General features: G+C 46.6%; 1 protein-coding gene across 10 annotated transcripts in view; it reads right to left on the bottom strand.

Moving 5' to 3' along the window:
* The window catches only part of DLG1 (discs large MAGUK scaffold protein 1), a 228090-nt gene that overhangs the window by 22787 nt on the left and 183934 nt on the right, over nt 1–21369 (bottom strand). For all 10 annotated transcript variants that reach the window (XM_027848791.1, XM_027848793.1, XM_027848795.1 and 7 more), the window contains 4 exons: nt 12568–12724; nt 8428–8530; nt 4353–4467; nt 1448–1624 (listed from right to left, as the gene is read on the bottom strand). In XM_027848791.1, the coding sequence (XP_027704592.1) occupies nt 1448–1624; nt 4353–4467; nt 8428–8530; nt 12568–12724 (552 nt within the window). The remainder of the gene's footprint in view (nt 1–1447; nt 1625–4352; nt 4468–8427; nt 8531–12567; nt 12725–21369) is intronic.

The following is a 21369-nucleotide window of genomic DNA, read 5'->3' as shown; positions in this document are numbered from 1 at the left end:
GACCTGGCTCCAGAGCAGACCAGGCCCCAGCAAACCAGGAGCATCCTGGGAGCCACTGAGTTGGTAACGGCTGCTTCCACAGCCCAGATGGCAAGGGGTCAAACAACTGCTCACAAGATTACGAGCACTGAGGCAGGCCTCTGTTGCTTTGCCCATACTCAGATCCAGGTCGCAGTCCTGGGTGGCAGTCCCAGGGCGAGGAGGAGCACCGGCACACCAGAGCTTGTGGCCACAGGGGACCGGGGACCCTCCTCACAGTTCCAGGGCTTTCGTGATATTCATATACAGCATCCCTTCATATTCAACTCACACTTTGAGAAAAACTGAGTATAATCCATGAAGGGAAAAATGTATATTCAATGAGATAGAGGGATTTCAAGTATTCCCGGTGAAAAAACCAGAGCTGAATAGAAAATTTGACTTTCAAATATAAAACTTAAGAGAAGCATAAAAAGGTAAACAGGAAAGGGCAATCATAAGAGACTTAATAAGGTTAAACTGTTTACATTCCTACATGGGAAGAGGATCCTTGTAACTCCTAAGACCTTTCTCATTATTAGGACAGAGAGAAAGAGATTATATAGGCAAAGAAGAGAAGGAGGAAGAAGGCCCACATGGCTCACAGCCCACATGTTCTGAGTGACCTAGGGGGCTGAGAAAGATCAGAACGGCTGCTGCAGTCAGAGTCGGCAGCCACTGCCCTGGGGCTGGCCCACGCTTCTCGCTCACCGTGAGATACTTCTAGGGACCTGTAAGTTTTCAGTTTTTCCGAGGTGCTATGATCTAAGGAGAGGTGTTTACTCCTCTCCTGGCCTGTGCTCTGGTCTGTGAGTGACCACAAGCACTCCCCTCTGCCCTGGGACTGGGCCTTCTCTCCACCATGCGCTCTCTCCAACAGCCATTGTGATCCTGGAACACAATAGGCATTTAAACGTCTACTGACTGACTGATTCAGAATCTGGATCACTGAAGGGAATACCCATTATCAACGGCAGCATGTTTGCAATGATTATTGAAGTATGCAGATGACACCAATAAATGAAGGTATGTGGATATATGCATGCATGTATATGAATGCACACGTGTGTGCGTAAGCTCCTGGAGGGCAGGGCTCCAACCAGGCCTTCACTGACCTTGGCTAACTGTGCCAAGCTACAGCTTAAGAAGGGTTCACGTGCTAAGTCTCATCCCAGGTGAGGGAGCTCTGCACTTCTTCCCTCATACCCCCACGACTCTATCAGCTGTGACATTCAAAGCCACCCCTGCCGGTGCTGCCAAAATCCCCCCCAAGACTGCTTACTGCCATGTCACATATAAAGATATACTTGCTTCTTAGGAAATCACCAATTCAAAGGGAAAATGAAAGTTGGGCTAAAGATCTTTACTTGCTCATGGCACCAGACTTTAAAATATGGATGCAGAAAAGATTCAACAGAAGAAAGATTACCTTCGTTTACTGGGAATCACGCCGACTTCATCACTCTCCCCATCCGGCGTCACTTGCCTGGCTTGCCACCATTCGTCATCAGAAGCGTTGATAACATGAAGGATATCTCCAAACTTGAAATTCAATCCTTGACTTGGAAGGCCACTGTCTTTAGTCTTGTCATAATCAAAAAGGGCTCTAAGATTCAGAAGAACAATTACATGCTGAGTCAAGCAGGAAGGGCAGCTAACACCCGGGTGTCATGTCAATGCTGTCCCTAACACAGAAGTGCTGTTGTATCAGAAAGTGTGGTGGCCAACACCCCTCGGACTGCTGCCCCGTTTTCTCGAGGGTCTGGTCTCGAGTTCTGCAGCCTTTCCTATGTGTCTAAGGACAGACTCATGCTTTTTAGAATTCTGTAATGATCGATGCTATCTTTCTTTTCTCACTCTGGGGAATGTAAATAGCTACAGAATAATGGACAGACAGATAGAAAGACAGAGACCTATATGCACACAGGCATTTATATGCAGATACATTAAGAAATAGGTCTTCTTTCTTTGCTAACACTTTTGGGCACTAAGAATTTAATCCTCCCTCCCCCAGAGAATCTGAGTTAGCAATTCCCAAGTCAAATCCCAAGAGAAAAACCACAAGCATGATTACAAGGTCCTGATGCCTCACCGGAGAGGATAAACCGAGGTCATTTTCCTAACACTCGGATTGTTTGTCCCTTGGTTTCTGCTTCACATTCCTACGTGGGAAGAGGATCCTTGTAACTCCTGCAGACCAGCTGAGGACTCCCCACTCTCTCTTCCCAATAACGACCTCATGGTTCAGACAAGCCCCTTCGCACCTGGCCTCCCCACTCCCTCTTTCAGAGCCCACCTTGAACAGAGCAGGCCAGTTCCCTCCACTGCTCCCTGTGCTCAAAGGTTGCATCAGGCAGAGAGAGGTAAAGAGAGGTAAAAAGTGGGCAGCTTCTGGCCAGCCGTCCTCAGAGCTGCCGCACCTACGGCCCAAACGAGGGGCAGACCTGGAGCCTGTCTCCAGCCGGTTGGCCACCGAAGTCCGGGGTGGTCCTAATGTGGCCGCAGGGTTAGCATGGAATCGAGGCGTTTGCCAAGGCATGAAAGGACTGAAAGGGGCAGGAGGAACACAGAAAGCTTTCGTTCCAATGGTGGCAGGGGCTGGCCCTGAGGGAGGCGGCTTGAGAAAAGCTGACTGACCAACTCTGCTCACCTAGAGCTCTGCCCAGCAGAACACTAGCAAAGGAGCACACGTTTCTGGGGAACGTGAAGGACAGCAACACTACTTCTATGGAGCCGAAGGCCGCCCACGGCACTCACTCCCCCAACACTCATTTGTGCAGTGATGGGCAATCTGGCCTAATGGGGCCAGCCATTTACCCTCCCTTCACCACCCTGAGCCTCAGTCTCCTCTTCTGTGTAGAGGTGGTCCTCTCAGCACCAGCCCCAAAGGGTGGCGGTGAGGCTCCAGAGAGAATGACTGTAAAACGCTCCAGAAAATGCTAGAGACTATCACTGCTGCCTGCTCACAACCACCTCGGGAGAGAAAGGCCACAGGTCCTGGAAACCCCCTCTGACAGGAGAAACTGAGGCTTGGAGAAGTTCAATGACTAACTGATGTGGCAGGATTCGAACCCAGGTCTTCCTGACTCTCTCCCCACTAACAGAATTTAATTTTTCCTCTATAAGCTTGCAAATGGCACCGGCCTGACTGCAAGGCAACCAGAAGGCAGGGACCGACTGGGCCCCCTTACTCCTCTCTGGGGTGGCGTCACGTCACTCTCTCTAATCTTTCCGTCCTGAAAAGCCTTTGCGGACCCTGCTACCTTCTCCAGCTCTTGGCCGACATCACCCCGGGGAAGCCCTGCTGGTGCCCCGGCTGCCTCCACAACAGCTCTGAGGGGCCTTCCTCAATCTCTTCCTAACTGAGGCTCTTGACTGGAGAAGCATCTCTCCGTGCTCCCCGTCTGGGAGTCTCACAGTCATCCTAGGCTGTCTCCAGAGCTCCAGACTTCCATTACAAATGGCCTCCAGAGCCAGCCCAAACCCAACAGATCTCAAACAGAACAACCCCCCTTCACCACAAATGCACTCCTCTTCCTGGGTTGCTGAGATCTAGACCGAGACGTCCCAACAGCTCGGGTGTGTCCCCTGTGCCAAACAGCACTGTTGGCATCACCCACCCCGACCCTGGCTGGCCGCAGGAAGCCATCCTCACGCAGCCACCAAAGTGTAGGTGTGCTCACCTTTCTTCTCTGGCCAACAAATCCTGCCCCACGAGGCCCATTCCCATCCCCCAGCTCCAAATACGCACCCGGCCGGACCCTGGAAGAGCTCACTAGACACTGCCATGTGGCACTGCCTCCCTGTGAGATTCAACCTCGAGGGCAGGCACCGTCTCGCTCCTGTCTTGTCTGCACACAGGACTCCCCGAATCAATGCCAGTCGTCACAATGAACAGCCCCCGGGGGCTCTGCCCAGCCTGGGGAGCAGCTGAGGACCCCCAACAGAAGCCCCTCTGCTAAGCATTTAAAGCCCGGCCTCATCCAGGATGCCTCCCCACACGGCAGCGGCAGGCACACATTACGTTCTAAGTCATCCCTGGCACCTAGCCCCCAAAGAAGTTTCCAGTCCACAGTCATCAGGCCACTGACTGAGCACAACTGGCCATCTGTCTGTGTACAATCACGAGACACGGCCGAGGCTGGGCTACCTACACCACAGATCATCCCAGGGAATCAACAAGAAGGAGGAGCACCTGCTTCATGTAGCAGGTGACTTCCTTTCTCCAGAATCCTCGCCCTCAAAAAGTCAGGACCCCAGCGAGTGTCGCCAGGCACAGAACAAGGCGTTGAAGAGGGGACTCCCACAGAAATGAGGAGTGACTGGACACTTGCCTGACGTAGAGGGATCGCTTCTGGCTGGTTCTCAGGGACCCTGACCCAGAGCTGAGGCTGCAGTTCATCATCTGCTCCCGTAAGTCATGGATCTTTGCTTCAAAACGACTATACTCTGTTGGTAGGGAAGAGAAAAGGGTGTTTTCTGACAGTAACTTTCTAAGAGTTCGACAAATACAAAACGCCTAAGTACTATAATCATCTGTCAGGTCAATGGCCAAGCAAAGGAAAAAAAATCCAAAATGCTTACACTGCCACCCGCAAGGAGCTTCTGTTCTCTCGGGGAAAATCCCACGTAGGGCCAGACAGCCAGAGCCCACACCTTCACTGAGGGGCATCAGGAGTGGCCGCAAGCCTGCTGACGAGGGATGTGCCTAGACCGGACCTTGGATGACAAGCCAAGGCGCGTGGGGGTTGGGTTACTAACAGATGCCAGGGCTCGTGTCTCTCTGACACAGGTTTTCAGACCCAGGCCCCCTCTATGCTGTAATGAGGCCAAATCCAAGGCATCATTTTGTAAATTCGCGAAAGAGGGGTTGAACTGAGCTCTTCATCAAATTCATCCAGAATCAATCTGCCCCGGACAATCTTTTCAAATATTAACTATTACTCCAAGCCTGTTTCTTCGTTTTTGTTTTTTTTTGGGGCAATTGGGGTTAAGTGACTTGCCCAGGGTCACACAGCTAGTAAGTGTCAAATGTTCAGTCTGAGGCTGGATTTGAACTCAGGTCCTCCTGACTTCAGGGCTGGTGCTCTATCCACTACGCCACCTAGCTGCCCCTCCAAGGCTGTTTCTTAACCACTTAATGTGCACACTCTGACTTTGCTGAACAGTGCTATTCTCGAGCTCTGTGACCCGGCCAAACCGGCCCTCCTACACACCCGGAGCCCTCCATCCCCTGCCTCCCGGCCTTGGCCCCGGCTGTCTCCCACGCCTGGAACACTCACACCCCTGCTAACAACTCATCTCCATGGTGGTGTTGGTGGGGCAGGAGTATAGCCCCAGGCGAAAATCTAATTGGGAAGTGTTCAACAAAACAAACAAACACGCAATGCAGATAATGTTCATTTTTGGTTTCCTGTCTTGGTTTGAGTCTGAAGCCACTTTCTACAGAAAGCCTTCCTCCTGCTCACACTTTCCAATCTCTCCCTGGCTCTATGCAGCCTGACTCTGGCTAGGAGACTGTGAGATCCTTGAGGGAAGGGGTGTCTCCTCAGTGCTTCGCACAGTGCCTGGCATGCCACAGGCATGAAATAAACATGCACCGACTTGTGCATACAGACAGATCTCCCTTCATGTAAGTGGACCGTTCCTCAGACCTCTACATAAAACAGTTTTTACATCATGTGAATTTGCCCGCGGACATGGAGACCAAGGGAGGCAGGTCATTTGCCTATGAACACATGTGGGGCTGGGGACAGAGAAGCAAGACCAGCAGGAGGAATGCACAGGCTGGAGCCATCCTTGTGGGGGCCAGGGACAGACACGAGGACAGAAGGAAGCCGGGACGCAGGAGCCAGACACACAAGTGGGCAGAGCAGAGCTCTTCTCTCGTGGTGCTGGAGTTTAAGCCAAGCCCCAGATCTGGCAGCTTCTTCTGCTCCCACTTAGAGAGTCGCTGCTTTATCGTGCGTGTGGGGAGGAGGGGATTCGGGGGTGGGAGGCCACCAAGTGCAGAGCCGAGGGGCAGAAGTGAGAGAGAGAGCACAATACTGCACAGTAAAGTCAACACAGGTGCTTTCTTTTTTTTTTTGATTTTTGGTGAGGCAATTGCGGTTAAGTGACTTGCCCAGGGTCACACAGCTAGTTAAGTGTCAAGTGTCTGAGGCCAGATTTGAACTCGTGTCCTCCTGACTCCAGGGCTGGAGCTCTATGCACTGCGCCACCTAGCTGTCCCTACACTGGTGCTTTCTCTGGGGACACTCCTATCAGATGCCTCTAAAGGGCCAGAAGCTGTTTCCATTCCCGTCCTTGTGGTCTTTAGAGATGGGGCCAGGTGCTGGCTACCTGTCCAGAAGGGCCTCCTGGACCCAGAAAAGCAAAAACTCACTGCTACGCCGACAAGTCTGAGGTGAGCTTCCATGAGCATTGGGTGCACTGATCAGTAGCGCTACTTCTGAAAAACCCCAGTTTGCTAGGAGGTTTGTGGCCACTCAGATAAAGGAAGCAAGGGCAGGCAAGGCCCCCAACGCTACAAAGAACAGGCCAAGGGGAACACGTTTTGGAGAGTCCAATAAAGTCAATCCCCCTGGGGAGGAGGGCCGCCATGGTCAAGACCCTCTGATGTCTCTGCCTTCTGGGTGATCACATTCACCAGCATCTTGAAGAGGTTTTCCCGATCCTCTCCTTTTTTTGCCTCTTCAGGATTTTGGAGGTTACATCCATGACACCTGACTGCTTGGAAATACTACTGCAAGTTCCAGGGTTTTCCTTCTTTTTCAGCTCTGGCTCCTGATTTATCTATAATTTATTAAAACACATCTGAGAAATACATATTAAAGGAAGAGGAAACTCCAAACGCTAAAAGAGTTTCATTCCATATTGATTGTAAAAGACATCCAGGCCCATCTAGGACAATTTTGGAATTTTCTGGCGGACAGGTCTGCTGTCCAGACTAAAATATCAATGAGGACCATGCTCACACATAAACAGAGAGCACAGAAAGGAACAAAGACATGGTTCTGAGAGTTACAGGCTCTTACAAGACAGGAAAAGGGACCTCTGTCCTGGACATTTTTACTTCAGAAAGGGTATTTTTGGCAAAAATGTGCTTTTACTACTAGCTGTTACTCTAATGATTAAAAGGTTTATCCACAATTAATCTGGGAAGTTCTGAGAATATAGCTCTCTCACTCTCCAGCCAGACTGGCATTTAAGAAGCAGAGATGTCATTATGTTTTTGTTATTGTTCAGCTGCTCATGACCCCATGGATCACAGTGCACGGGGCCCTGCTATCCTCCGCTACCTTTGGAAGTCTGTCCAAGTTCATGTTCATTGTTTCCACGACACCATCTCTCCATCTCATCCTCTGCCATCCCCTTCTCCTTTTGCGTTCAATCGTTCCCAACGTCACGGTCTTTTCCAATGAGCTCCATGTTCTCATAAAGTGGCCAAAATATTTAAATATTGGTTTTGTCTGTCCAGCAACTTTAAAATTTTATTTGATCAAAACAATCCATTTAATCCTCTCTGTCCCTTGTTTGGTCAAAAACTTTTCCTCCAACTACAGATCTGAAAGTTCATCTAAGTTGCTTATGATGCCTCTTTTTACATCATGGAGCAACGGGCAGTTTATCATAGCATGGTTAGGGTTGCTGTAGGAGAAATTAATCTATAATCAGTTTCTGCCAGAACGCTTTGGAGACTTCTGGAAGGTTTGGTCAAACAGCAAGTCCGGACTCCAGGAACGGAGGTCTTCAGGCTTGCTGGACGCCAGAGGCTTTGGTTCTACTGGCTGAGTTCGCCATCTTTGACCAGTACAAACTGTTCTGATGGTTACTGTGCGGTGGGAGAACTGGAGATCCGAGGCCCCTCTTTTTCTACTCCCCCCACGAATTCCCTTGACCTTTTTCTTCTTTCTCCAGATAAACTGCCATTTTTTTCTAGCTCCATAAAATAATCCTCTGATGGTACGAATGACAGTTACTGTCATTTTCACTATATTGTCTTGACCAACTTACTGCTTTAGTTATTTAGGTTTGTCTTTATTTCGGAAGAGTGTTCTATAGTTGTATTAAATTTATTCCTACATGTATGCTGGCAGGGAGACGCCTGAGTGTTTTATACATTCTGTTGTTATCTGGAATATCTGTAATGGAATTGCTCTTTCCAGTTCTTCCTACTGCATTTTGTTGGAATTGTACAGAGATGCTGATGATGTCTGTGGATAGACTGCATGTCCTGCAATTCTGCTTCATTTATTAATTTTTTCAACTAATTTTTATTTGTCTCTTTAGGGTTCTCTAAATAAATCATCATACCCACAAAAAGCGATTGTTTTGTTTTCACTTTGCCAATTCTTATTTCGTGGAAAAATGGAATAATTCCAGGTGGAGAAGGCACAGCTTTTTTACCTTCAGGTCGATACTGGGCCACAATTGTGACAGCCTGGCCAGCATTTTTCAGAGTCGCTGCCGCCTGTTCATGCGTGGCCGCTCTGAGATCAACACTATTTACCTGGAAATCAAACAAGAGATGTCATCTTGAGAGACAAGAATGATGACCATTGGCAATCAGAACAAGACACGCTTTTAACATAGACAAGTCATGAAAACTTGTTTCACTCATTATATCCACTGAAAACATTTCCTAACTTGAAAGTAAGCAACAATATATTGTTACTCTAAACCACCACTTACTGTTCAGCATGGGTCTCTAAGTTACTGCCTCTTATACCGTTCCTCCTCACCTCACCCACATCTCCCAGATTTCATGAAAGTTGGCCATCTTCTCCAGAAAAAACAGGAAAGCAACTGCCCCAAATCCTCTTAAGTTAGCACACCAATTATTCACTTATCCAAACAATAAGTTATCTTTAGCATCCTATCACTTCTCTGTCTCTCTGATTCCTTCTTCTTCCTCCCAGCTCCCAAGTAGGAGGAAGTTCAAGGGTCACAAACAACTGCCTTTCCTCTAGCAACGATTAGCTTGGTCAACAGGGATAACGTCACCATTGGGTGTGTTGGATTTCAAAGCCTCTGACCAAGTCTCCAACATGCCCTTGCACGAGATGGAAGATACTGCCCGTGTGTGGGGAGGTGTAAGAGAGGACCCAGGCATCTGGCTCTGGCTTTGTCGTCTTTGTTTTGATCAGGGATTGGGACAAAACCCCCACATGCAGGCCTGCTGGGCTGGCTGGACACTAGGTTTGGAGCAAGGGTGGGGTACCTGCAGACTCGAGGCTGTACGTGGACCTCTAGGTCCTCAAGTGCAGCCCTTTGACTGAACACAAACCTCACAGAACAAATTCCTTTAATAAAACTCCAAACTTTGGAGGGAAAACTAACCTAATGCAGTAGATGAGAATCGGGATCTAAAAAGACAGGTTAGAATGATGGGACCAAAGGAACAAGAGAAGCAGGGATTCCATTCAGCAACTACTCTCAGAAAAGAGATTCGTCAATCAGCAAGCATTTATTAAGTGCCACTTGTGTGCCAGGCACTGAAGATACAAAGAAATGGTTTGATGCTTGGCACCCAAGTCCAAGACTTTACATTTTTCCCTACTGAACTTCATCTTACTAGATTCAGCTCAGGGCAGCTAGGTGGTGCATGCTAGAAGGATAGAACTGCATGACACAACGCAAGGCCTAGAGTCACAGGAGGACCCGGGTTCAAATCTAGACACTTACTAATTGTGGGAGACAAGTCACTAAACTTCTATATGCCTCAGTTTCCTCATCTGTAAAATGAGATGGAGAGGGAAATGACAACTCACTCTTTGCCAAGAAAACTCTAAATGGGGTCACAAAGAGTCAGACACGACTAAAGCGACGTCCTAACAACAAAACAACAAGATCCACCTCGAGGCCTGATTTCGTTTTTGGACCCTCCCTCCCAGTCCGGTGTCACCGGCACGTCAGCTCGGCCTATATCCACGTCCCCCATAAAAACGTGAAACAGCAGAGGCCAAGCCTCCACTGAACCGTAACCCCTACTGTGCGTCTGGTTGCCTCGCTAATTCTGCCTCCGTCTGATTGGCTCGGCACCTAATCCTCCTGGCCTCGTCTCTTTCCATTTCTTTTGTCCCGGCTCCTCATCAGCGCTTCCAGCCTCTCTCTGCTGCTGCCCCTCAGCCACATCTCCTGCTCCAGAGTTTTTCCTCCCCAAATTTAACAGCCAATCGAGATCCGGGGGGCGACACACTGCTGACCCCAGTCGTTCTCCAGCTGCAATCTCTCAGCTCCTCCATTTTCTCTCATCTGCACCCACAACTGTTCTACTTCCACAACCGAAAACCCTGCACTTTCCCAGCGATCCCCTGCAGATTTATCCCTCCATCCTCCCGCCTCTCGGTGCTCTCCCAGGCACCACTGGGTGCCTGGATGAACTGGTCCACAGGGCATGGTGCTGACTGACTGACTTGCTGGAGAGTTCCCATCCCCCAGCCCACCCTCCTTCTTTGGTCTGAACTTGTGGTTTTCTCACCAGCACAGGGAATTCCTGTCATGGAAAGCTCCCCCACCAATGCTGATCTACAGTAACTCCTCTCACATCTAACACACAGTCTCTGAGCTTGCCTGGGTGCTTCCCCATCATGGCTATGGAAGGGGCAGGACTCAGCATCAGAACCGGTCCACCGGTCCATCCATCTGTGTAGCCCTTCCTTCTCCAGACTTCTTGGCTCATCTGTGTCCACATCCCACCCCCCTCTTCTTTTCCCCACTCTCTGAGGACCCTCACTTACAATCTTATCTGTTCCCATGGGTCAACTTCCAAGACTGTAGATGACTTCAAGCTCTATCTTTTTGGTCCTCCCTCTGAGCACCAGTCCTACAACACCAAAGGCCTAGTGGATATCTCCAACTCAACACGTCCGAAACAGACTTAGTCTTCTTTTAAATCTTAATGTCTATGTCAAAGGTACCATCATTCTTAGTCTCTTAGGTTTAGAACCTCAGCTTTATCCCAAACTCCTCCTCTTCACTTCATTTTCTACACTAGTGGTGTCAAATGTAAACCGAAATGGGGCCACAAAACCATACAAAAAACTTTGAACGATGAAGGTGGAAGCCAGAATGTAGAGAATGAGAGGTGAAGGGAGTAAGACTTTTTTAAGGACAGAGAAGGAAGAAAAGAAACAAGCATTTATTAAGAAACTACTAAATGCGCCAGACACCATGCCGAGCACTTTAAAAACATGAGCTCATTTGATGCTTATAACTACCATAGGAGATAGGTGTTACTATTGCTATTATATTATTATCCTTCCTGTTTTACAGTTATGGAAACAGAGGCAAACAGATATTAAGCGACTCTGTGAGAGGCACACAGCTATTAAATGTCTAAAAGACCGATCTGAACTCAGGTCTTCCCGTCTCCTGGCTCATCACTCAACCACTACAAAACCCAGCTCCCTAAGAGCCATGGGCATGAATGGCAGCAACACAGGAGAAAGTGAAGAGCAGAGAGACAGGGTGGGGGATGGTGGCAGGACCGGCCTTGTCCAGGAGATGGCTCCGCTGCAGGTGTGAAGAGGTCAGAGAGGAGAGGGCAGAGGCAGAGAGGTGACCTCCATGCTGCTCCTCGCCCACCCTGTGTCTCTGCCTCTTAACACACATCCTGGGCTTCCTTCCCAGCTCACTGTGGCGCTCGTAGGCCTCCCCCAACACACCGAGCTTGTGAAGTCAGACTGCCCAGTATCATAGTCTGTTTATTTTGCCTATTTGAAAATTCCCTTATATGCACACGTGTTATCTCCCCTAACAGAATTTAAGCACCTTGGGGGAAAGCAGTTTCTCATTTGTGCCTAGATCAGTGCCTCACACACATTCCTATACCTGCTGACTGAGGAATTCAGGAATCGAAGGCCAGCTCTTCATCCAAATGCCCTGACACTTAGTCATGAAAACCAAAATGATTAGAGGTCCCTTCTGGTACCCTGTGGTCTACCACCAGGATCCTTACTTCCTACCAAAACTGCCTTGTTTTTTCCAATGCTTACTTGCTTGCCAAGATTCACTGACCCTCTGAATATCTCCTTTTCACATTCTGAACATGTGCACATAAATTTTTAGAAGTAATCAAGCTGCTAAATATGGCCATAAGGGGGGCCCCACGGTGCATAGAGCACTGGACCTGGAGCCAGGGAGACTCCAGTTCAAATCCAGCCAATGCACATCCTAGCTGTGTGTCCCAGGACTTCACCTCTGTCTCTCTCAGTTTCTTCAACTGTAAAATGGGGATAGTAACGGCACTTACCTATCAGGGTTGTTGTGAGGATCAAATGAGATCATATCTGTAAAATGCTTAGCTCAGCGTCTGACCCCCACTCCCTCCAAAACCCCCCACAAAGCATCCTACATGAGTTACGGTTTTTAAAAAGACAGTACCAAAATGATTAGAAACCATTCTTTCCAATGAAGTGCTTAAGGAAGAAATTCTCAATATTAAACTTCCACTCATCCCATCTATGTCCTCCTGTGTTATACTAAAAACACTGACTATTCTTAACAACCAGAACTGGGAAAGCGATTTTAGTTTCTAAGTCCTACCGATATGATTCGGTCCCCTTTGCGGAGCTCTCCACTCAGATCAGCAGGCCCTCCAGCAAGAATAAAGGAGATAAATATTCCTTCTCCATCTTCCCCTCCTACAATGTTGAAACCAAGGCCTGTTGAGCCACGGTGAAGAACAACTTTCCTTGGTTCCCTAAAATAAAAGAGAGCAAACAATTGAGATACATCTTAAAGTAAGACATAACTGATTATTCTACCAACCAGAAATCTCTCTTAGTCAGCATTCCAACAACAGTCTAGTATCTTATGTTCACAAAGGATCACAGTAAGGGAATGCAAATTCTCGAAGTCTTATCTGAATCATGATTTCAAAGATGTCTACGAGACAAAACATGTCTCGTAGTAGCACTAAGTGGATCTTCCTGTACTGTGATTTTTAAAAAGTTTGACCCCTCTATGTGAGCTCTATGGCAGCTCGCTACAAAAAGAATACTCGATCAGAGTCAACAATCCTATTCAAATTCTTCTGATGCTGGTTCATTTACCAACACAGGCACTGAATGTGTTACAAGAGTAGCTGATTTTATTTGGCGTGAGGAGCAGGAGGACATGGGGACAACCAGCATTTATTAAGCGCCTACTAAAGTGCCAGGCACTTTACAAACGTGATTTTATTTTCACTTAAATGTATCGGACGTCCTCAGTGGTCATTTATGCACCACCCCGAAGCGTCTCTGGACACACATGGATGGTACAGCTCCTATTCTCCTCCTGCAGAATCTCAGCTCTGTCAAGGGCAGGGGCTCTCTCTTTGTCTCTATCTCTGGTGCCAAACACACAGTAGGCACATAAATAATACTTGTTGAAAGAATGAATCATACGGGACAAAAGAGAAAATTGATTGCATAAAACTTTTTGAGCATTTTTGCATGAACAAAACCAAAGCAGCTAGAATAAGAATGACCAACCAGCAAAAAAGAGTGCCATGCAAGATGCCCACGAAACTCAGGAAGACAGAGTTTTTTTGTTTTGTTTTGTTTTTTGGTGAGGCAATTGGGGTTAAGTGACTTGCCCAGGGTCACATAGCTAGTAAGTTATTATGTGTCTGAGGCTGGTTTTGAACTCAGGTCCTCCTGACTTCAGGGCTGGTGCTTTACCACTGCGCCACCTAGCTGCCCCTAGAAGACAGTTTTTCTCACTGTATACTCAGCATCTACACAACGTCTGGTACACAGCAGCTGTTCTACACAGGTGTGTGGAATAAATAAGAGAAAGGGAGAGAGAAATGAAACATCCCTGTTAAGGGAAAGGCCACTCACCCACAGAGAAAACCCAAATTATACGGTTTTAAGGGATAACTGATCCCTACATAAGGTGAGGTCACATTTATTTATATTTGCAATTCCGGCTATCCTTGCTTTTCTGAAACAGAGACCTCACCAACACACTCAGTTACAGGATTGATGACATTAGTAAAGTTCATTAAAATATTTTAAAACCTTATATAATGTTTGCCGATCTGCAAAGTAATTCATTTACAATTCTGCTGCAAGAAGGGATTTATAGTGTCTCTTCACAGTCTTTCACCATGCACAAAAACTAGCTCACAACAGTATTCTACATTTCTGTGGTTATTGTTCAGTTGTTTCAGGCATGCCTGGCTCTTCATAGCCTCATTTGGGGTTTCTGGCAAAGATATTGGAGTGGTTTGCCATTTCCTTCTCCAGCTCATCTGACAGATGAGGAAACTGAGGCAAACAGGGTGAAGTAACTTGCCTGGGGCCACATAGCCAGGAACTGTCTGAGCCAGTTTTGAACTCACGAAGATGAGGCTCCTTGACTCCAGGCCTGGTGCTCTGTGCACTACTGCGCTCTCTTAGCTGCCCCATCCTACACTTACCCTAAGATAAGCATCATGCGGCTGATAAACAAAGGCTTTCCCTGGTTTTACTAGCTCCAGCTCTCTGAATACACATCTCCCTCTCCTTCCCTTCACACCCCGCACCCCAACTCCTTCCTTGCAATCCCAAAATGCACACGCTCCCTCTGCTGCTACCTTGGCTGCTCACAGGGCTTGGACTCCTAATGCCATGAAGGACCACCATTTTGCCCTACAGTCATCCCCTGAGCTACGGACCTCTGGGCCTTGCCATCGACCCCATTGCAGAACTCCTCCAGATGGGCTGTTTCTCTCCATTAGAGATGAGCACTGGCCAACTTCTTCTAGCGGAATCCCCAGAGTAACTGAGAAGGTGCTTGGCACACAGTAGGTGTTTAACAAGTGTTTTCATGGATTTCTTTTCTACTTTGATGACAGGCAGTACAAAGGCTCAGTGAAGGCTGGAGTCAGGCAAGAGTAAAAATGCCTCTAAGAATAAACCAAAGCAGATCATTCCTACAAAGATAGTTGGAAATTAGTCTTACCTACATCATTTATCCAAAAAGGCACAAGAGGAGTCCCAACTACCTGCCTCGATGCACCTGCGTTTCTGCAAGCATGAGTAAATAGCCTCATGCCTAATTCCAAGCTTGAGTTCTGTCCAGCTTCTTGCCTCCTCAGCTTTCCAAGGTGAACCACGGTCAGTGTGGAAATTATACACAAATAGATGCAAACACACACGAAGTCTCATAATCCTTACAACTATTTTACAGATAAGTAAACTGAGGCTGAGAAGTTAAGAGACATGCTCAAGGTTCTACAGCTATTACGTGGGGCAGGATTTGAATTCAGGCATTCATTCCTGACTCCAGGTGCAGCGCTCTAAGCACTCGGTCACCCAGCTCCTTCCTAACCAAATCTGCCCTCCTCGCTAAGCTTCTGCCTTCCTTTTTGCTCTACTTTCCTTTGAACATGAAGGTATGTGTGCTGTGGTCTTAACAGCCTTCCATTCCTGAGCGGAAGACTACACGCAAAGAAAATGGAGTGGTGCTAACCTTAAGAGAAAAAACAAGTATGTCAGCAGTAGATCACAGTGGTAAGAGTACTGGGCTTTAATCAGGAGGGCTGAGGTTAGGATAGGACATTGCTGTGTGACCCTACAAAAGTCACCACTTTTCTGGCCTTTAGTTTTGGCCCTTCATCTGTAAAATGGAAACGTACAGAGAGAGTACCTCCACTAAAGGGTTGTTGGGAAGTTATATGCAAAGTGCTCTACAGTCTTAAAATGAAGACTCCCCCCAGATGAACCACATTTTGGGGAAGCAAACTCACTGATAAGGCTAGCCCCTGAGGTCAGAGGAAGGAATGAAGACGTGGAGCCCAAAACCTTGGAGCAGGGAGGCGAGGATGGGCAAGGAAAAGGAATGGGGGTGTTAGGAGAAAGAGGAGTGACGCTGATTCTGCTGGGTCCTGAGAACACACCTGGCAATGACAGATGGCAGCTGCCAAGAGTGCCTCACCATTCAGAGAGAGAGAGGCTGGATGACGGCCTGTCTTGGCCACTATTGAAGGGCTCCCATTCAGGCAGGTGTGGGTGGGACAGAAGCCCAGACCAACTGTTACTTCTCCAGAGATGAGAAGTCAGGCATTCTAAGCCGAAATCCAGAGTTTTCTCCTCACTCCCTTCCTACAGAGCACATCCCGACACTCATTCCTTGTTCATTCCAACAAGCTCGCATTAAGAAATACTGTTTGTTATCATCCACTTATTTCAAGGAAGCACCGAACTTTCTAGATCTTGACTCTCGAAACGCCTGAAGCCCCAGTAGAGGAGGCGCCTACCGCCAGCCATGCTTACTCGAGACTCGGTCCAGCCCGAGACTCCCTGGACCGTTCTGCCTTCCAATCTACCTTGTGCTTTTTAACCTCCTCTGATGAGGGGTCTTCCTCCATTAAACTGTAGCTTCCTGTGGACAGGAACATTCTTCATTTTATTCTTCTATTTCCAACACTTAGCACATTACAGCTACTTAAATGCTCCCTCTGTTCAAAAGAAGGCGGCCTGGCCACACAGCTACGGAGGCCTAAAAGCCGGACAGCCCACATGCTGCAAAAGTACACTTGCTACACAGAGAATGCAAGCTCCTTGAGGGCAGGAACTGTCTCATTTTCACTTTGTATCTCAGTGCCTAGCCCAGGATCAAGTAGGACTCGAGGAATGCCAGCCTGCCGATGGATTAGGTGCAGAGAACTTGGGAGAGGCTGTGAATCAGAATCCTCCAAAACATGGCTTGGCTGTGCTATGTCTGCATCACTGGCAGGAGCATCAGCACAGATGGCGTCCTCAAATAGAACCCTGTGGGCTCACACAGACTGAGCTTGCAGTCCATTAAATGTCTCTAGTCTCTCTAACATAGCTGTTGGCTGCAAATGTTGCTTATCGTGTACTTGATAAAGTTGATTTCTTTAAACCCAAATTTAAGATTTTATATTTATATCAGTTAAAATTTTTTTCTTCTGAAAATTTATTTTTTTTCAAATTACATATAAAAACAATTTTTAACTTTCATTTAAAAAAAAATTTTGAGTTCCAAATTCTCTCCCTTCCTTCCCCCTCTCCTCCTTCCTGAGATTTACAGATTATGTATGTACAGTTATATAAAACACACCACCATATTATGTTGTTCAGCTGTTTCAGTTGGGTCTGACTCTTTATGACCCCTGGAGTGGTCTGCCATTTCCTTCTCCAGCTCATTTTACAGATGAGGAAACTGAGGCAAACAGGGTTAAGTGACTTGCCCAGGATTACACAGCTACTAAGTGCCTGAGGCTACATTTGAACTCAGGGAGATGAGTCTTCGTGACTCTAGATCCTCCACTCTATCCACTGGACCATCTAGCTGCCCCATATTTCCATATTAACCAGGTTGCAAAAGAAAACAGACCAAAAAAAAGAGAAGAAAAATAGGCTTCAATCTGTGTTCAGACTCCATCAGATCTTTCTCTAAAGGTGGACAGCATTTTTCATCTCAAATAATTGGGAACCGTCTTGCATCTTGCTAAGAACAGCTAAGTCGTTCATTTCGGTTCATCAATGTACAACGTTGCTGTTACTATGTGCAATGTTCTCCTGGTTCTGTTCACTTCACTTTGCATCAGTCCATGTAAGCCTTCTCAGTTTTTTTCTGAAACTATCCCCTAAGTCATTTCTTTTTTTTTGTTTTTTTTTAAGATTTTTTTATGAATTTATTTTGATTTATCAATAATCACTTCCATATGCTTTTGAGTTTAAAATTTTTCTCCCCCTTCCTCCCCATCACCCTCCCCAAGACGGTGCATAATCTGATATAGGCCATACATTTACATTCATATTAAACATATATTCACATTAGTGATGTTGTAAGTAGAAATTAAAACCAACAGGAGGAACCATCAGAAAGAGGAAACAAAACTCAACAGAAGAGAAAAAAAGTAGCAATTCGGCTTCCATAGTTCTTTCTTTGGGTGTGCATAGCGTTTTCCATTACAAGGCCTCTGGAGATGTCTTAGATTCTTGTATTGCCAGGAAGGGTTAAGTTTATCAATATTAGTCATCACACAACATGGCTGTTATTGTGTACAACGTTCTCTTGGTTCTGCTCACTTCACTCAGCATCAGTCCATACAAGTCTTTCCAGGTTTTTCTGAAGTCTGCCTGCTCATCATTTCTTATAGCACAACAGTATTCCATCACATTCATATACCACAACTTGCTCAGCTATTCCCCAATTGATGGGCATCCTCTCAATTTCCCTAAGTCATTTCTTACAGCACGATAGGACTCCATCACAATCATATACTACAACTTGTTCAGTCATCCCCTCAATGTCCATTTCTTTGCTACCACAAAAAGAGCTGCTATAAATATTTTTGTACAGATTGTTCCTTTTCTCTTTTCTTTGATCACTCTGGGAAGCAGATCTAGGAGACTCACCTGAAAATTTCCTAAGTATGCTGCAAATGTTTTCTTCCAAGTAACTTAAAAACATGTGAGAGTCAAGCGCAGGTCCCCGTGCGAACTGCACTAGAGATCTTTTGAACTAGGTCTCACTGAACAGTGGGGTCTGCCCCTCAGGGAGCTCACAGTCTAACAGGGGAGATGACAATTAAACACAACACAAATTACAAACAAGCCACATACAGGATAAATGGGAGATAATGAGCAGAGGGAAGGCACTGGAATGAAGAGGGGGTGGGACCTAGGTTCCAATTCATTCATTCATTCATTTATTTATTTAATTTTTAGGCAACTGGGGTTAAGGGACTTGCCCAGCGTCACACAGCTAATAAGTGTCAAGTGTTTGGTCTGAGGCTGGATTTGAACTCAGGTCCTCCTCTTAGTTCCAATTTAAAGGAAGCCAGGGAAGAGGAAGGAGACTATTCTGGGCCTGGAGGACGGCCAGAGAGAATGCCTGGAGGTCAGAGCTGGAGGGCCCTGTTTGTGCAACTGCCAGGAGGCTGAGGTCACTGGAAAGAGAGGAGGGGGTGGATGACGAAGGACTGAAGGACAAAGTAAGCAGTTTGCATTTGCTCCTGGAGGTAGCAGGGAGCCACTGGGGTTTACTGAGCAGGGGCTGACATGGTCATGCCTACACTGCAGGGAAGTTGCTCTGGTGACTGAATGGAGGATGCGCTGGAGTGGGGGGAGACCTGAGGTAGACAGACCCCCAGCAGCTATCACAATAATCCAGGTGTGAGGTGAGGAAGGTCAGAGGAGAGAAGGCGGCGTATTTGAGAGAGGCTGCAGAGCTTAAATGGACAGGCCTTGTATCTGAAGGGTGAGAGAGTGAGAAGTCCAGGACGACTCCCAGGTTGGGAGCCTGTGCCCTCTAAGGTAAGGGGGAAGGTAGGAGGAGGGAGCCTTCAAGGGGAAAGAGAATGAATTCTGTTCAGGAAATAGTGAGTTTAAGATGTCTACAGGAGACCCAATCTGAGCTGTCTGAAAGACAGTGGGAGATGCAAGAATGGGGGTCAGCAGAGACTGGGGCAGGACAGGTAGGGAGCTGATGAGATCTCCAAGTGAAGCAGTCAGCGAACTAGCATTTATTAAATGCTTATTACATACCAGGCACAATACTAAGCTCTGATTTTTTAAAAAAGGAGGGGTACTCAAAAATCTAAGGCAAGGGAAAAGAAAAAAAGTATCCTGACTGACTACATTTTCCAGACAGACACCATAGGCAATGAATTAATTCCAATATTTAACATGTATGCGCCAAATGACATGGCACCTAAATTCTGAAAGGAAAAGCTGAGTCACAAGAAGAAATGAAGACTAAAACTATAACTGTAGGAAACTCAAGGTGCAGCTCTCAGATGCCACCCCCTCCCCCCCAAAAAAACCCACCTAACCAAAAACTAAACAAGAAACAAATATCCGAACTGAATTTTATGACATGACGCTGGTGATTATGAAACGACATCAGAAAGGTATATATATTCTCAGTTGTGCATGGCACCTTTACCAAAAGGGATGACCATCTATTAATTAGGGCATAAAGACTTCATGGACAAATGTAAAAAAGCAGAAATGTTAACATATGTAAGTACTTAATAAATGTTTATTGATTGATTGACTGAATGTATAAAACACCTAGGAGTGTTTACCTGTCAGCACACATACACAGGAAACTAATATGAAAACAGCTACAAAATACTCTTTACAGAAAGACAGACATAAAAAAACTGGAGAAATCTTGATCACAGGTAGGCCAAACTGATATTATAAAAAGGACAATACTGTCAACCTTCATTTATTTCTCCAATGCCCTACCAATTACACTACCAAAGGATGAATGATAACATTCGTCTGGAGGAAAAAAAGGAAGATCATTTTTCTAAAGTGGGCATTAAGGGGCCTTCTATCAGCAGCAGCAGATCTAAAACTCCATGAGAAAGCAGACTCATCCAAAGCACTTGGGACCAGTTAAAAGGGAGAGAAACTGCTGACTAGATCGATTCCATGACAATCAACTACAGCAAATCAGACCAATGGCTTAATGTTAGCTAAAATAAAGGTGCTGCAATGAGGCCAGAAACCACCAGCAGAAAGCTGGTCAAAGCCAGACCCTCCCTCCCCTCCCACCATCTGAGATAAGCTCCAAATGGATTCTTTCAACCTATCTCCAAAGCAAAGCAGAGGAGAAAGAAAGAAAATGCCATTCAGTTCTTTAGACAGGTGAGGGGTCAGGACGGGACAAGGGAGAGAAGGGTCACCAATGAGAAAAGAGACAGTGAGATTACATACAAATAAACACTACCTGCTCAAACAAAATAAATGCAGTTATAATTAGAAGGGACATAGGTAACATGGGAAAACTTTGACAGCAAGTTTCACTGATAAGGGTCTCATTTCCAAGATATAGAAGGAATTAATTGAAATCTGTAAGAATAGAGCCATTCTCCAATAGACAAGTGGTCAAAGGATAGGAACAGATAATTTTCCAGGTTATCACTAAGTCTTATGAAAAACTGCTCCAAATCACTAAGAATTAGAGAAATGCAAATTAAAGGAAATCTTAGGTTGCACCCTCATGGTTATCCACCAAGGAAAAAAAAAAGGGAGTGACAAATGCTGAAGGGGCCCTTGGCAAACTGGCTACTGCTGCGACACCCTAAAGGAGGCCATCCACCCAGTAAACAATACGAGCACTCAGACTCTCCTTGGCATGAACTCACAGACAGGAAAGTGCCCAGAACCAGGACCCCCATTCCAACAACGTGCAGTGCCACACCAGCCCTGACAAAGGTGGAGGGGGTGGAGCGGGTGGACTGAAGGAGACATTTCTGGATGTGGCCAACGTGGACTTTGTTTTTCCTGACTGAGGGCTATTTGTTATAAGGGTTTTGTTCCTTTTTCAATGGTGGGGCGAAGGGTGGAAGAGAGGGACAGAAAACCAAGTTTTAACGAAAAAAATAAA

Source organism: Vombatus ursinus, unplaced genomic scaffold (genome assembly GCF_900497805.2).
Source record: "Vombatus ursinus unplaced genomic scaffold, bare-nosed wombat genome assembly UNPS02006874.1, whole genome shotgun sequence".
NCBI lineage: Eukaryota > Metazoa > Chordata > Mammalia > Diprotodontia > Vombatidae > Vombatus > Vombatus ursinus.
This window is presented reverse-complemented; position numbering and strand designations above follow the sequence as displayed.